The sequence below is a fragment of the Rhinolophus hipposideros genome (assembly GCF_964194185.1).
Source record: "Rhinolophus hipposideros genome assembly, chromosome: 5".
NCBI lineage: Eukaryota > Metazoa > Chordata > Mammalia > Chiroptera > Rhinolophidae > Rhinolophus > Rhinolophus hipposideros.
This window is the reverse complement of record NC_138051.1, coordinates 76084967-76102163: the sequence shown is the minus strand read 5'-3', so window position 1 is coordinate 76102163 and position 17197 is coordinate 76084967. Positions and strand designations below refer to the sequence as shown.

Sequence of the window (17197 nt, the reverse complement as noted above, 5' to 3'; positions counted from 1 at the left end):
TTCACCCAAATTGACCCATGTTCTAGGTATGGGTCTTGCCTTTCCTGCTTGCAGTGCTTCAGTGCTATGATCATACGAGGGCTTATGACTCAGGATCCTATGGAGCACCGAAACAGACCAAGGGACTTTACAGCAAAGTGGATGGAATAGTGGGCACGTGACCATGGGCCCAGTGGTCCTATCATGTACTGTAGAAGCCGCTGGCCCGATAGAACAATTGAGTGGCCTTTTAAAGGTGTAGATGAGGTACCAGCTTGGAAATGATATCCTGTGAGGATGAGGCACCATCCTTCAGGATGCAGGATACATCTTAAATCAATGATCATTCTAATGGTTCAGTGGCCCCAACAGGCGAAATACATGAGACTGGGAACCAACGGGTAGAAATGGGAATGGCTCCACTTAACACCTTTACCAATGACCCACTTGGGGATTTGTGCTTCCTACACCTACAACTTTAGGCTCTGTGGGTCTTAAGAACCTCTTTTCAAAGGTTGAAAACTTCCACCAGGGCATATAGAGTCTCATTCAACTTTAAGCTATGGGTGTCACCCAGTCGCTTTGAGTCCTTTGTGCTAAGAGACCAGTGGACAAAAATAGAAGTCACCATCAGGTTGGGGATAATTCACCCAGATCATCAGGAGGGAGGCAGGGCTGCTGTCACACAATGGGGGCAGGGGAGAACATGCCTGGCATCCAGGTGGTCCACTGCGGTGTCTCTTGGGAATTCCTTGACCACTTTAAATGGGAAATGGCCTGTCAAGTACAGTAGTCACTGCTTGAGAAGGACACGGTGACCAGGGGCTCAGAGCTTTCAAGGATGCGGGAGTCTGGTCCTCCCAGCAAGTAAGCTTAGAGGTACGAGCAGGTAAGCACCTACTCTAGCACAGGGTGCTAGTCAAGGAGAAACCTAAAAAGGGCAGTAGAAGAGGGAGATACATGGATCCTGTTTGTGGTGCTCTGCCCAGATTCCACTTCAGGATGCAGGTAAGCATTACCTCAAGCTACCAGGAGTGTTGCCCTCCCCAGGAAGTGTTTTCAGCATCTTGTTTTAATTTAGGACATCTCAGAAGGGACACCCCAGCTCCAGATCTCCCCTTGGAATTCAACTAAAGCTTTTGTCGTCACTACATCACAGTTCAATTTCTCCCTCTGCTCAATCCAGCTTCTCGAGCTCCCTCACACATATTGTCCCCAAAAGCCCTCCCCAATAAAGTTCCTGTGCAAAAATATCAGGCTCCGAGTCTGCTTCCACAGAAGTTAACCCACTACAGTTATGTGTTGGTTCAGACCAACACTGCCTCAAGGCTGAATTATGGCAATAGGCTCCATTGACTTCCTCAGGGCTTCCCTTGCAATTCAAATGACCCGTACCCCACTGAGAGGAATTTTCTCCAATCTTGCCTCATCGTGCCATTTATTACATGTATTAGCTCAGGCAAATTACTGAACATCAGGTAGGAAAAACCTGTACATCAGTGGAAAACTATGCATCGTCTAGAGTATGTCCTTCTGTCTTATCAGATTCTGATTCTATGGGAGCTTTTTATAACTTTGTAAATTGTAGTGACTGATAAGACATGTAAATCCTGTCCCCTCTAGTAGAGGTTCAGTTGACTTCTCCTCTCAAAAACAAAAAATTTGTCTCCATTTACAATTCATTTCAACATTCCTTTACTCCATATAAATGTGTACTCTTTAAAAACTTTAAATTTGAATTTATTAACATATGGTTGATTCCACAGATTAATGCATCAAATAGTCTTGACACGTGTACATTTTTATATCTGAATCATGATTTTACCTCTTCCTGAAAATTATCTTTTAGTCCTCACTTTCCACATATGTAAGACAATGATAAAAACATCTGGCAGCTTTGTTCTGGCACACAGTAGGGACTCATATGCTTACTGCAATCAACCCTTTTCAAAGAAAATCATTATGTCTGTATAGTCCTTTCCCTGAAATTTACAATGCAAATATCTTTTCCAGAACCTTTCATCTGTCAAGAGTTACGACTTATTTCACTTAGCATTATTCTCTCGAGATCAATCCATGTTGTCACAAATGCTCCTATATCATCTTTCCTTAACGCCGAATAGTATTCCATTGTGTATATGTACCACAACTTCTTTAGGACATTTTGGTTGTTTCCATGTCTTGGCCACCGTAAACAAAGCTGCAATGAACATTGGCGTACACGTGTCTCTATAGAGAAATGCTTTTATATTTTTGGGGTAGATACCCCAAAAAGAACAAGACAAACAAATGAGAAACAAAAACTCATAGACACAGACAATAATTTAGTGGTTACCAGAGGGTAAGGGGGTGGGGGGTGGGTGATGAGGGTAAAGGGGATCAAATATATGGTGATGGAAGGAGAACTGACTCTGGGTGGTGAACACGCAATGGGATTTATAGACGATGTAATACAGAATTGTACACCTGAAATCTATGTAAATTTACTAACAATTGTCACCCCAATAAAATTAATTAAAAAAAAAAAAAGAGTTACGACATGCCAGCCCTTTGCCATAGACATGTCAGCAACTGTAGTTTCTTTTCACTATTATACATCGATTGTCTATCAGTCTGTAATTGTAGTTTATCTTCAATTTTTGAATATGGAATATTTCCAACATCAATTTACAACAATCCATTTTAGGCTAACAGACCCCACATTTTAAACTTTCTTTTAAAAAATAGAGTTTATTTTTAGTATCTTTAAACATTTGCTTGCTCTTAGCTTAAAAGTTACAAGTGAGAAGTTGTCTGATATACCGTGTTTCCCCGAAAATAAGACCTAGCCGGACAATTAGCTCTAATGCATCTTTTGGAGCAAAAATTAACATAAGACCTGGTCTTATTTTACTATAAGACCAAGTATAATATAATATAATAACATACCAAGCATAATATAATAATTATAATACCTGGTCTTATATTAATTTTTGCTCCAAAAGACACATTAGAGCCGACTGTCCGGCTAGTTCTTATTTTCGGGGTTAACACAGCAGTCCCTCTTTCCCCCAAGTTGATGGTGTAGTTGGAGAAAATTTTTCTTAGTTAGAAATGTAATAAAGTAGGGGGTCTAGTAAATTTATGCCCTCTGAACAGTAAGATAAAAGGACTTTCCTAGGCTGAAAATAGTAAAATTCACACCTATGGTTAAAACCAGTTCTCTCCAGTCAAAGCAGGAAGTGCGCAAGGGTTTGCAGTAATCCAATTCAAGTGTCTAGGCAGAAGTGGAAGCTGAATGTGAAAGAAAGCTGGAGCCTGACATAGTCCTGTTAATGTATCTGAAGAAAAAATGTAACAACAGAAGAAATGTGGTCTGCATGGAGTTTAGAAAAAGGAAACCAAAGACCAAAATTTAACAGTGTTTACCAGAGTAAAAAAACTAAAATTGCCAGACATAAATATTCCATTGCAAGAAAAGTAAAAAAATTATAAAGCATACTTTTCCCTAGCCAGGAAAAAAAGAAATGGTAAAAATTATACACGTCCTTGTGCTCCAATGCTATGTCTATAAACTAACTTCTGATGACCAATGTGGCCTATCAGTTATCTTGTGATATGAGGCTAGAAGTGCCCTCATTTCTAGGACCGCAAACGTCCTTGTGCTCTAATGCTATGTCTATAAACTAACTTCTGATGACCAATGTGGCCTATCAGTTATCTTGTGATATGAGACTAGAAGTGCCCTCATTTCTAGGACCGCAAATGTCCTTGTGCTCTAATGCTATGTCTATAAACTAACTTCTGATGACCAATGTGGCCTATCAGTTATCTTGTGATATGAGACTAGAAGTGCCCTCATTTCTAGGACCGCAAACGTCCTTGTGCTCTAATGCTATGTCTATAAACTAACTTCTGATGACCAATGTGGCCTATCAGTTATCTTGTGATATGAGGCTAGAAGTGCCCTCATTTCTAGGACCGCAAATAAACTGGCACTTGTATCAACAGGTTGATCTACTTTTATTAGTTGGTTGTGAAGTTAATTCAGGTTCTGGAAAAAAAATCAAGTTTCTAAAAAACTTAGGTTCTGACAAAATCAAGTACCAACCCCTAACAAACCCTAACACGAACCATATTAGGATCTGCCTCTCTCTAGAACCTTTCTCTCTAATTCTAGCTCTTTTGCTATCTTTCTCTTTTATCTAAAACATGTTTTGTACAACTCCAGCTACAAAAAAAATGCTAATGAAAATTTCATTATGAAAAAAGGAAACCTAAATTTGCCTTTGTCTTCCATGCTATCTAGCAAAGCAGAGGCTGAGGATCGTGCATTTTCTAGGCCCCACGTCCAACTTCCTTTAGGCTTGCTGGGCTGGCCAAGGGCAGATGAGCCAGTGTTTGCCTTGGTGATTGTGCCACACTACTGTCGACAAAAAAACACCCAGCCCAAGAAAAAGCTTATAAGAGTTTATTTGAGCCAAACTGACAATTACCGGGAAGCAAAGTCTCAATGGATTGAGAAAATGCTCCGGAAAATGGCGGTTTTGCAATTTATTTGATATATTAGAATCAAAGGAGGAGGGTTACATGAAATCTATTGGTTGTAGATTAACGGGGTGGGAGAAAGCAAAGCGGGGAAATCTCTTGGATTGGATAAAAAAGTAAAATGGAGACACACACACTTCTTGTACATTGGTGGGTACAGGATACTATTTTATAATCGCACATAGCACTTTATAGCACAACTGCTATTGCTGCAGCTCTATCACCTCATGTACCACATGTGATAGAGGAGAGGAAGAAGCTTAGGCCAGAAAAAGAACTGCCTAGAAAAGAGAACATGGAAAACCCAGTGTTGTGACTAAAGAGGAAATACTGATTTCTACACTTCAGCTTAGCCAAAAGGCCGAGAAGCAATACTACTGATTTCTAAATCACACAAAAATGTGACTCTGTAGTTTGATCAGAGCCTGCAAACACGCAAATGTCAATGAGATCCTGCATACCTTTCATTGGTCCATTTGTTTTCTCTGAGGTGTCTCACCTACCTCCATTTTGGACTGGAGGGGACACAAACCTTAGAATAGTTGCTGCTCCCATACCTATTTCTGAGGCCACTGATGCTGTATTCTCCTAGTTCCTGTTATCTCAGAGGACTTGGTTTACACCGAGACCCTGTGCCTTCCACTCAACACCTTCAATCCTCTCCATCATGGCTCGGTACAATCCATAGGTTAGCTAGTGACAAAAGACAAGGCTGAACTTGAAATAATACTGTATGTAAAGTCAAGGTGAAGGCAAGCCAAAGCTTAAGTAACATATTATAAAGAGTTGAGGGAAGCCAGCTGACAGTAAGAAGAGGATTAACATTTGACATAGGAATTTTACCCCCTCAATAATGACAAATTAGCTTGTTGCAGGCCAACCCTTCAACCAAAAACAGTGAGAAAAGCTGTACAAGATATGAAAATATATTTGAAGGCACTGGAGAGCTACTAAGAACTACAACTTTAGGGGCCAAGACCCCAAAGAGATAGGATTGCTATTTGGTGCCACATCTACCAATCTGAAAGCAGTGGCTGAGAAGTTGAGTAGAGCTTCTGGACTTTCACAAGGCTGGGATGACAATAATTACAATTTAGGGCCCACCCAAGATGAAACGCAGACTTTCTTAGATACCAGACAGGCAATGCTGTAAGAATAAAGGTGAACTAGAGACAGAGCGGCCCTAAGACTCAAGTCAGCCTTCCAAACTGCTCATTCTCTGATTTTCTAATTTGTCTGCCAAAAGTGGAAGTAAATCCACTTGAGGAAGATGATAACACCTGCAGCCTCAATTATCTATACATCTTCATATACTATTGTATTTCTTATCAGAAATAAGCATGCAAACAAGACAAAAACTGTGACATGAAGAGAAAAAACAGACAAAGGAAGCAGATGTTCAGGAGATCCAGATATTGAAATTATTAGGCATGAACTTTAATAATAGGCAATATGTTTAATAAATTAAATTACAAGGGAGAATATCAACAGTTAACTGGAAACTCCACTAAAGAATCCAGTGGAGACATTGCCTGGACCCAGCCAGAGCCATTGGTTCTCCACCACCGGCATCCAGCGAGACGGCATCCAGCAAGACGTGAAGCGCAGCGACGGAGTGGACTTGGGTAGAGCAGATGGGGGCAGACAGATGGTAGCCAGGTTCAGACTGGGGCTACTGCTTCTGGCACTGCTCCTACCCACACAGATTTGTTCAGATCAAACAACTGCTGTAACCCTCCAAGTAACCCCTCCCACAATAACTCGACTACCCAAAGTCCAGCGAATGCCACCACCAAGGCAAGTGGCAGTGCTCTGAAGTCAACAGCCAGTCTCTTCCTTCTTCCTTGTGCATCTCTACTGTGAAGAGACTCAGGCCAAGAAATGTCTGTACTTCCCCATTTTCTATACCCAATTCAAATGGTGTGGAAACATCCAGTGACAAGGAAAAAACAGGTCTTTGTTCAATCTTCTAATACCACACCTTATTTTACTGACACAGAAAATGTTGAGGATCTCAAATTCAGTTGGTTTGAAGAGCATGGGCAGGGCTTGACTAGATGATGAATGCCAAATATTAAATCTGCTGGAGTTTCATGTGCAACATGAAGAGAGACACATTCAAAATTAAGAGATGATTTCCTTAAATGTGGCTTAAGTACGGACACATGAAATTCTACCTTGAGAAGGAATAGATTTTATCTTATCTAGAGATCAAGGATGGGATTTGGAACAGATTCAGTTTCCATTTGGTTCATTCAAGTTATAAGGCTATCAAACAGACAACAGAAAAAACTTCCATGATTCTGTTCAAATGTACACTAGCAGGAACTTCCAGGTGTTCCTGTAAATCCTCCATGTAGTTTCACGGCACTAATTTAATGTCGATGTAACTCTTAGGTTAGGATTTATATTGTTAAGCTCTCACTGTTCTCTTGGGACCTGAACACTTTCCTTTGAGGCTTTGGAGTTGACATTATATTTGACTTTTTACATAGTAACTGACATGTGCCAGGGCCAGGATGGCTTGGAATCTATCCCAAATCCAAGTATAATGAGTAAATTTTGCATATATACTTATCATTTATTCCTATTCAAGAATGCCAGATTCTTTTAGCTAAACAAGGAGTACAAGTACACTGACCTCAACTAATTTCAAATGCTTTTTATATATTTCTGCATTACACTGAATACGTTACAATTTAAAAACCGTTTTGAAGGTAAAATTGACAAATCTTAAAAATTGAAAAGCCAAATATGTAAAGGAGCCAAAACTGTAAATCAGGTATTTAGGAAGTGAAGACTGGAAACTTACATTAAATTCAGAAAAAGTTTTATACTTTCTGTACATGTTTTCTGAAAAAACTATGAAGCAGAATCGCCACAGTTAGAACACTTTATCGGTTAGTATTTCTAGATAGAACCTGATCCTAAGCCTAATGTGGACTTGATTCTGGAAAGTCAATCTTTTCATAACTGCCTCGATGCACAGAAACCTCATTTAAAAGACACTTCTTAAAGTCTTTGATTTGCACAGTCACACACTGATGCTTAGATGTTCCGATATTTAATATGGCCAGTGTCATCTTGATAACCAGTCGTTTTTTCCCATCTTTAGAAACCTACACAGGAACCATATCCAACAGATCTCAGGCTACTGTGTGTGAGAACATTCCCTGTGTTCCATACCTATTTTGGATTGTATACTGTGTATATCTATGCTTGGATTCACAGTAACTTCTCATGTTATGGAATTGATTTGCATTGAACACAAATTGTAAATAAAAAGAAATGGCTGAGAGAAAAACAAAGAATCAAATGGGAATCCTGGAACTGAAAAATACAACTAAGAACTCAACAGAACAGTTTAACAGAAGATTAGATACAGCTAAAGGAAGAAATAAACTGGAAGATACATAGAATATGCAGATTGAAACATGGAGGGGCTAAAGATTGAAAATTCAGAAAAAAATATGAGATAAGGGACGTGGTAAAAAGGTTTAACATATTTGTAATTGCAGTATGAGTAAAGACAGACAATATGGCAGAATACTTGAGGAGATAATAATGACCGAGATTTGAGAGATAATAAAAATTTTGACATAATACAAATAAATACGGAAAACTACTAAAAATCAAAGACAAAAATGAAATGTTAAAAATAACCAGAATAAAAGGGCATTGCCATTTTTAACATATATATATATTTATATATCTATATATCTATCTAGCTGTCTAGATAGTATATTTAAAGCATTGCCTTTTAAAACTATAAGAAACCATGGAAGCCAGAAAACAATGAAATTATACTTTTGAAGTGCAAAAAAAAAAACAAAAACTGCCAACTCAGTACTCTATCTCATCCAAAAAAGCTTCAAGAAAAAAAGACATTTTCATACCAACAAAAATAAAAACTCAGGGAATTTGTTACTAGCAGACCAACAAACAGTAAATGGAGTTTTTTGGGCAAAAGTAGTATTATCCCAAATGAAACCATAAAATCATAAAAGATATAGAAAAGAATAAAGAACAGTGAAAGGGTAAATATATGGCTAAGTCTAAATTAATATATACTATACTAAATTATAATGTCTGAAGTTTAAATACACACACACACACACAGTTACAAATGCATGACAAAATGGTACAAAAGATGGGAATGTAGTAATGGAATTAGTCCAGGAAGTAGTAAGGTAGTAAGTGGACAAGTTGTAATTTCAATAACCACTGAAAGAATAAAAAGATGTATAGATAGCTATTTGTGACAACATGGATGGATCTTGAGAGTATCGTGCTAAGTGAAATAAGTCAGACAGAAAAGGACAAGAACCATATGATTTCATTCATATGTGAGATATAAAACAAAAAGCAACAACAAACAAACTCATAGATACAGACAACAGTATGGTGATTACCAAAGGGGAAGGAGGTGGGGGGGGCGGGGGTGGAGGATGAAGAGGGTAAAGAGGACTAAATATACATGGAAAGAGACTAGACTTTGGGTAGTGAGCGTATAAGGCCATATGTGCAACCATCCAGATTGGGGAATGGACTCCAGGTTCAGGGCTAGGCTCTGATTTGTCTAAGTCAATCATGGTGATTGTATTTCTCCTCTCAGTGACTAGTTTAGAAAACTAGGACATGGGGACAAATTAAGGATGTAGCACATCAACTCTTTTATAATTAGATGCAAGGAAAAATATGCTGAGGCTTCTGGGAAATTTTCCCACTCGAGAGAGGTAATAGGGTGTTTTTTTTCCTGGATAGTGATACGTATATAATGAGGTCCAGAAATACAGGTACCTAGCTCCAGCCTGAAAAGAAAGGCAGTATACGTAGGAGGGTAGAGTTGAGAAAATTACATCCAGACTTGGGAATAACATGAATAAACCTGTCCTGAAAGCCTAGCCTATCTTTGATTTTGTAGTGAGCCAATTTCCTATTTCACTAACTTTGAATTGTTTTCTCTTTCTTATAACTGCAAGCATCCTAAGTAAATCAATATTTTAGAACTATTTACAAAATTGGGATCATCTAAACTGAGTCCAGCTGGCTAACTCTAATTTTGTTCACTATAAAAAAATACTGTTTCATATTGCAGTTGTACAAATGGAGTTACTCCCCAATTTATAAGCGAGACAAATCTGCATTTTGCCTGTAAGAAAAGTACACTTTACTTTGGACATTTGTGCTACACTGTGGATTCCCATTGGGACATTTGTGGCATACTTAATTGGTATACAACCGAGAAATGCTGCGTGCTGCGTGAGAGCAAACCCATTAACCGTCCAGTTGACCCTTGAACGTGGTGGTTAGGGGCACCAATCTCCCCATGCAGTTGAACATCGACATGAACTTTTGACTCCCCCAAAACTTCAGTTGTTCCTTGGTGATCCCTGAGGATACCAAAATCTGTGAATTCTCATGTCCACTATATAAAATGGTGTAGAACAATCTGCATCTGTGGATTCCCAACTGGGGATCGAAAATACTATTTTTGATCCACAGTTGGTTGAATCCGTGGATGAGAAACCCAGGGATACAGAGGGCTGATTCTACTTTTTAAAAATCCACATGTAAGTGGACCTGTGCAGTTCAAACCTCTGTTGCTCAAGGGCGAACTGTATTATGAACACAGAGGCACTACGTGGTATCTGCTTAAGTTCAGTGGTGTCCAGGGATATGGACTGTATCTGACAAAAACAGGTCAAGAGCATGTGCTTCAGGATAGGACGGGAGACCTGGAGTATTCTCACATGGGCCAATTCTTACGTATTCATACAACATTCTTGGGAGCAAAATGGAACCTGGACTAAAGAATGACTTTTCCCTTTTGGCACAATTTATTGGGCACTGAAACTGAACGGTTTCTTGTAAGGCTTCCAGACAAGATGGATTCATCTTTAGCCATTTACTGTTAATGTATATCCTGTACATGGCAATCTAGGGATCTTCTTGTATCAATTTTCATTTCCCCAAGTATAAAGTTTAATTATATTGTTTCTTTAATAAACACATATTGGAGAAAATAAAACAATTATTTTGTATAGTAAGTGCTGAATGAACACTCAAAGAAGCCATCGTTTGGTCATGCCCTTACTTCACAAAGGTGCTTTTTACCTTTCCCAGAAGAAAATGCACCTACATGGTGAGATTCATTGGCTACAGGTCAGCAAAACATTTTGGATCTTTTAGGAGGAAAAATCTTAAGTAAACTGCACTTTAAAAATAATGAAGAGGGACCCAAATTTCATGTCAACTTCCCTTTGAATCTCTGGCTCTAAGATTAATGTGGTTCCATACGTGAAGAGTTCCTTCCTTTGACGATGTGTTTCATTTAACCAGACTGTTTCCTGTCACCAGAAAAAATACTGTCCTTTAATACTAAATACCACTCCATTTACAGTGGTGCCACTGTGATCCCCGGGCAGGAGGAGAGCAAACTGTTTGGGATTCTGATGCAGATAGCACATAATCTACATCCTGCTGGTTTGGGTTGTAACTATTAGTTCTAATGACTCCCTAAAGGCTTAATAAGTCACTTCATCAAGAGTGTATCTATTTTCATTGAAAGTCAGCTTGTATTTTCTTTAAGTATAACACATGAAACCAGTGGGTTAATTACACCCCCGAAGTTAGCATTTGCTTGATTTTGATGACCATAAACTAACTGTTCTTTCCTGTTTCTGTACTGTAATTTGGTGTAACATAGTGAACACATATATATATTTTTTATCCTACACTTTCCAACTAATATTTTATCATTAGTATGACACATTCAGGTAAATTCAGAAGATTTAAACAACCTTTCTGCCAAGTGTGAAAACATATCCTTTTAATATGAAATATGTACATTTCTATTATTCTATTATAAGATAAATCACGTGGCCAAAGCTTGTTTCAAATGATTATTTCAGAACCAAGCACATGCTTTAAAAATATGCTATGCAAAGTTTAATATTATGCACTTTTTCATAATTTGACAAAAATGGACAGAAGGCAAAATGAAAAAAAAAATTTATTTCCTCAGTGTTTTATCCACTGTCAATACTGTATTTTTGATGCAATATATTTGCAAAGAAAAAAAAAACAATCGCAGCTTTTATTTTCCATTTTAAACAACTACAATATTTACAAGCTGTTTAGAGTAACAAACACTCAGACACACACACACTCACAGACACACGCGAGTACATATATTCTTTCTTATCTCTGGTTTTATAATGAGTGCTGGTAGAGGCAATGAATCCTTTTAGAGCCCATGATCAGAAAAGGGAAACCCATTTTCCTTCCTCACACCTACCTTCCTAGAACCACGACCAGTATTCTTCCTTCCATTTCCTCATGCAGAGCTCATTGCCAGACTTGTATAGGGTTAAGGTAATCAGTTCTTACAATTTATTTTTATTTAAACTACAAGCTTTTAAAAAAGCATAAGCAGACATGATTTTGCCCCCACTTCTATTATTTTGGTTGTAAAATCAAGCTTTGTAATACACAAAATCTTGTTTAACTGCAATTACACCAAACCCAAGAGTCATCCGGAGCAGCCATTATTCTCCACTACTACTCTGTTTGGAATTCCAGGTTATAACCTGATCTGTGCAAGTAACACCCAGGAATTCATCATTATCACAATCTTAGATGGTCTTTGTTTCTTCTAGCTTGGCTTCACCGAATCATAAATTGTCAGGTACAGAGCTGAGGCATAAGAAAAAAGGTATAACCCTATATAATAGGAATAAGTGTTAGAACAGAGTTGTCATATAACCTTGAGATGACAATCGGCTCTGGTTCTCCCAAAGAGTGTTACGTTGCTTCCATAAAATGGCAGATAATGAAGTTCAGCTCACAAATGGAACTTATTTTCTAATTCAGAAAGAATATGTGGCTGATAGGAAATAAAAAGAAATTCTTACCACATATAATTCTTGAGAGATAACTCTGATGAGGTGATTCAATGCAGAAAATATACTTCTGTTTCAAGCAAAATTAATACTCACTCACATACCTACCAGATTTATTTCTATAATAATTAATTCTTTTCAAATTGGAGTTCTTACCTAAACATTTAACAAGTTAAAAATGAGAAGGCCTAGATGTATACCAGTCAGATTTTTAAAAAAAGAGAAATGAAGAGGCTGATTTTCTAATATTTTAAAACAAACAAACCCACTATACATATCCAACGTAATATTAAAATTTATGCTGCACAAATACATGATAATATCTAATTTTCCTCTTTCTCCAGATCAATAAAACTCAGTTTCCACATATGACTGAAACAGTAAGGTCAAACTCCATCAACACGTTCCAAGTGTCATCTTAGCCTTAATTGACATTATTCTCTCCATTCTTCTTGGAATGAAAAGGAAAAGCCTTTAAATAAAAATGGATGTTTCATACATCATTTGAACAATGTATCCTATCAAAAAAAAAAACAAACCCCAAAACATGACTGGGTCTGTGTCCAGGCAAAGTAACTTTATACTGTCACATTACAATACAAAGAAAACTAATAATGAATAGTGAGGACTTAAAAAAGGGGGACTTTGTCCACATTCATGAAAAATAAAAAAACAAAAAACAACAACCTGGGCTGCAGTTTATAGTTTAGTAGCTAGAAAATACAAATTCAAAGGGTTCTCACTCAAAATTACTAAGCTATCTTTTTCTCAAGTCACACATTTAAGAGGAAGGATTTTCGAAAGTTAACTAATAAAAAGGATAGACTCTGGGCAAATCAAGTTTAAACGAGACAGTTCTGGATGAATGACTTTATGCAGCAATCCAGCAAATGAAGAATTTCTACGAGAAGCAAGATGCTGCTGAGACGCAAAGCAGAATTTTTTTAAGGCTAAGCTAAGCTCTCCGTGCTTAGTTACATTTGAGGCTGTTTTTATATCTTGATATGAGATGTAAAAAAAACCCAACCCAGGAAGAAAAATACATCTTTTTAATGAGATGTAGTTTCTTACATAAAAACCTGTATTTTCATTGCCTGACATTTAGTACACAGAGTAATTTTCCATATCTCACTCAGGATAGAAACAGTCTGACTACTTCTGTTTCATGGATTAGTAGAAGTATCTCCAATGTACTTGAAATATTTTAAAAACTACTTCAAACCTAATGGAAGTTAATCTTCCAGTAATGGAAACCCAAAGAAGGTGGACACTGATGTAGTGTGTTCATCAATTTCCTGAAAGGTAACTAATCTCCTCTTATCTTAAAAATACAGCCTCACCAACTACACTCCCAAGCCTCTTAAATATCAACATATTAATCTAGGCTCTTAAAAAAATTTGACTTCTTTAGAAAAAAGTGAACATTTAAAGTTTTATCAAGTTTGAAAATGGTGTAAAAAGAGGGCTCACACCAAGTTACAAACTGGAAGATTAACCAAAAGCTTAATTTTGAGTTATAAAATTATTTTTGCCACTGAATGAGAGGAAACAAGAAGAGAAGCTAACAATTTATAACTCATTCCAGGACTCTCTCTCTCCAAGGGGGGTAACATAAAATGAAACAATAAAAATAAAGGCATCAAGGAAACTCTAAAAAAGGAAATAAACAAAACTAGTGTTTTAAATACGTTATTTTTACTTGCAAATTATGGAACTCTGAAAGTTTTGGCAATTGTGAACTAAGGACACTAATGGATGTATGCTGGAGTCATACACACTAATGAAAAAAGTTAAGCAGGGAACCTACACAAATAGCTCACTATTCTCGGGGTGGGGAGTAGAACCAGATATGTATGAGCAACTTAATCAATGAAAGTATATATATTTCTATATAATAATTTAGGTCAAATTATTAAGACATGAATCTTTCTTCAATTATCACTATTTCCCCTGATGCAATTATTAGAAAAGTATTATAATTTTAAAAAGACTATCAATTTTAAGTCTTAAAAAATAACAGGGCTCCTCTTAGGGTTCCTAATCATAAAACTTCAAGGCTGATAACAAAATTCAACTTGTTTTGAGAAAAATGTCCATTAGCTGCTACCCCAAATCAAGACCCAATATATACGTTCCATATAAAATCTAGTTTGGTATTTGAAATACAACTTTTTTGAGTGTGTGATGTGTTTAACAATTGGGGGTCCGGGATGAGGCTAGAAATAAAAGTAATTCTAGCCCTTCTGATTGAATTATCTGAAATTCAGATTTTTAATTATCTTCCATTTAAGACTAAAAAGGCTCCACTTCTCATCTAGGCAACGACCACAAAAAGATCATATTCATTTCAAAAAGGGGACAAACAGCAGGGAGCCTAATTCCTTTGAGAATAATATGTAGATAGATAATCATATATTTAGCTTCGGAAGAAAAAAAAACAGAGCCTGAACCTTAATAGCATACTACAGATTTGCCAAAAAGAGGCAAATACAGAATATAATGACAGTATCAGGAAAATACATTTTAATTGGTTAATTTAGAAAGGGTACCTTTGTGTAAAGGTTCAGAAAATCATTTGACAAATGTTTTTAAATAGCAAAATTTGCAAAATGTGAAGTCTGGAAACGTCAACACAAGGCACACTGGGTCCTGATTAACCACAAAAATTTAAATTAGAAAAAGGAAAAAGAAATAGATTTTGAGTAGAAATGCAGTAAGATACTGTATATTAACTATTTACTTCCTTCCTTCGTTTTTATTCCTTCTACTGAAATGTTACGCTACACTGTAAAATCTACATCACAGTTAGCAGAAAAAAGTTTCTCTCCCATCATCTCATCAAAAAGATTCTTTAAACCCAAGCTGTCTAACACAGTAGCCACTAGACACACGTGGCTAATGAGTACTTGAAATATGGCTAGTGCCACACGTTACAACAGTAATACTTGGATACATGAGATTAAATAAAATGTATGGTTGAAATTAGTTTCACCTGCTTCTTTTTACTTTCCATTCATGGGGTAGAAAGATGGCTACTCCTAATGCTCAGAGGAGACGTACAGTCTTCTTTGGAGTTTCACACAAAAAGGTAAAAGTTTTCTGAAGGATTTAAAAAATGCCAAAAGTTGACAAATTAAATCTAAACTGCAGTTCCCACCTAGCCCAATTGTAAATCTGAGTTACTTATTTCCCTGAAAACATGCATTTAAAAAATAAAATAAAATTTAAGTTATGAGACAACATCTGAATTAAGTCAATTTCACAGTTATAAATATTTCAAATTACAGCTACACACTATAAATTACAGGAAATAAAATTCAAGTAATAGAAAAAGAAGAGAGGAGGAAAATAAAAGGCGAAGTTATTAAAAGAGGGATATAACAATAAGAACTGCACCATTTGGATAATTTTGTCTGAAAAAATTTTAGTTGATTAACTGAACTGCATGTGAATAACTTCAAGAGCTAAGAGCTCTTAAAATAAAAGGCAATCAGTCCTTTTTTAGATTCCTGGACGTTCATCTTCTTCTTTGAAAAGCACAAGTATTTTCTTCCCAGGACTGACCCCAGCAGAGCTTGTCCCAAGTAAAGAGAAGCAGAGTACCTGGGGCACTCGCCGTGCAAGAGCTCATCTGCAATGTGGACACGGGAGCTGGCAGTAGTGTTCACAGGACCGATTCACTGACTATTGGCTCCGGGAAATGCCAATGATGAAGCTATGTTTATCTGGAGATTTAGTATGCATTTTAAAGAAAACATCCAAAGTACTGGCATGAAGTACAGATTACTAACAGAAAAATGGGCAGCACAGTTCCTGCTATGTATGTTTACAAAGGAAAGGGAAGGGGTTAATCCCAAAGGCAATTTAAATAATGGTATTTTATTTTTATATATAAATAAATGTTCTGAGAAATCTCAGACTTTAGTGCATTGTTGTAAAAAATTAGTGCAGTTTTTTTCATTAAAGTTTTTAGCGCTCAAGGAATAAGATAAATCTATGTCTGTTCATAGTCTCTTTCACTGTACATTAAACTTTTATACTGCTATATGTCAAACTGAAGGTTTCTACACTGGTCTGTTTTTAAAAATGAAGGTAAATGGATTTCGTGTTCTATGACAAAACATGGCAATTGTTTTTGGCAAAGAAATTAGAAAAATATGAGATCATACTTTAGAAATCAAGTTTGTTGATTTAAAGCATAGGCAATGCATAGGAAAACACTTTTTTAAAGGATGTATTTTAACAGAACTTTATCCTTCATGCAAAATGTTTTCTCGGCAGCTAACTTAAAAAAATATTTGATTTATTCGGGGATGAAGACGGCGACAGGAGTCAGGGTGGAGGGCAAAGGAGAGGCGCTTAACCCAGCCCGCTCCATGTTCAAGTCTCCCCTGTAGGACCAGTGATGCCTGCACACGTCTTCTGCTCTCTCCTCTTTTCCCAAGGTCTTGGAATTGACAGGGAAAATCCATGTAGTTCTAACACTGGCTCACACTTCAGCCCCAAGTTCCAGAACCCCTGTTTCAATGACAGTCACGTACTTATCATCAATCTGAACCAGAAGTACTGTCTTGTCGATGTGGGATCTCGTACCTGGATCTCTGCTGCAAGGCACCCATCGGTGAATCACCTAATGATTCAGAATAAAAGAAGAAGTTAGTGGCAGAGACCTCGAATATACTCACAAACTCTTATCCTTCACTTAGGATTACAGGTAGCAATTCTGTTACATAATTAAGCATAGTAGTGCATAAATCAATTAAAAACATGGATATAAGTCAGTCAGG

The 17197-nt window shown here is 37.0% G+C and overlaps 1 protein-coding gene across 5 annotated transcripts in view; it reads right to left on the bottom strand.

Moving 5' to 3' along the window:
* Nucleotides 1-11508: 11508 nt before the first annotated feature.
* The window catches only part of PCNX1 (pecanex 1), a 144141-nt gene continuing 138452 nt past the window's right edge, over nucleotides 11509-17197 (bottom strand). For all 5 annotated transcript variants that reach the window (XM_081049093.1, XM_081049095.1, XM_081049094.1 and 2 more), the window contains one exon: nucleotides 11509-17040. In XM_081049093.1, the coding sequence (XP_080905219.1) occupies nucleotides 16900-17040 (141 nt within the window). In that variant the 3' untranslated portion in view covers nucleotides 11509-16899. The remainder of the gene's footprint in view (nucleotides 17041-17197) is intronic.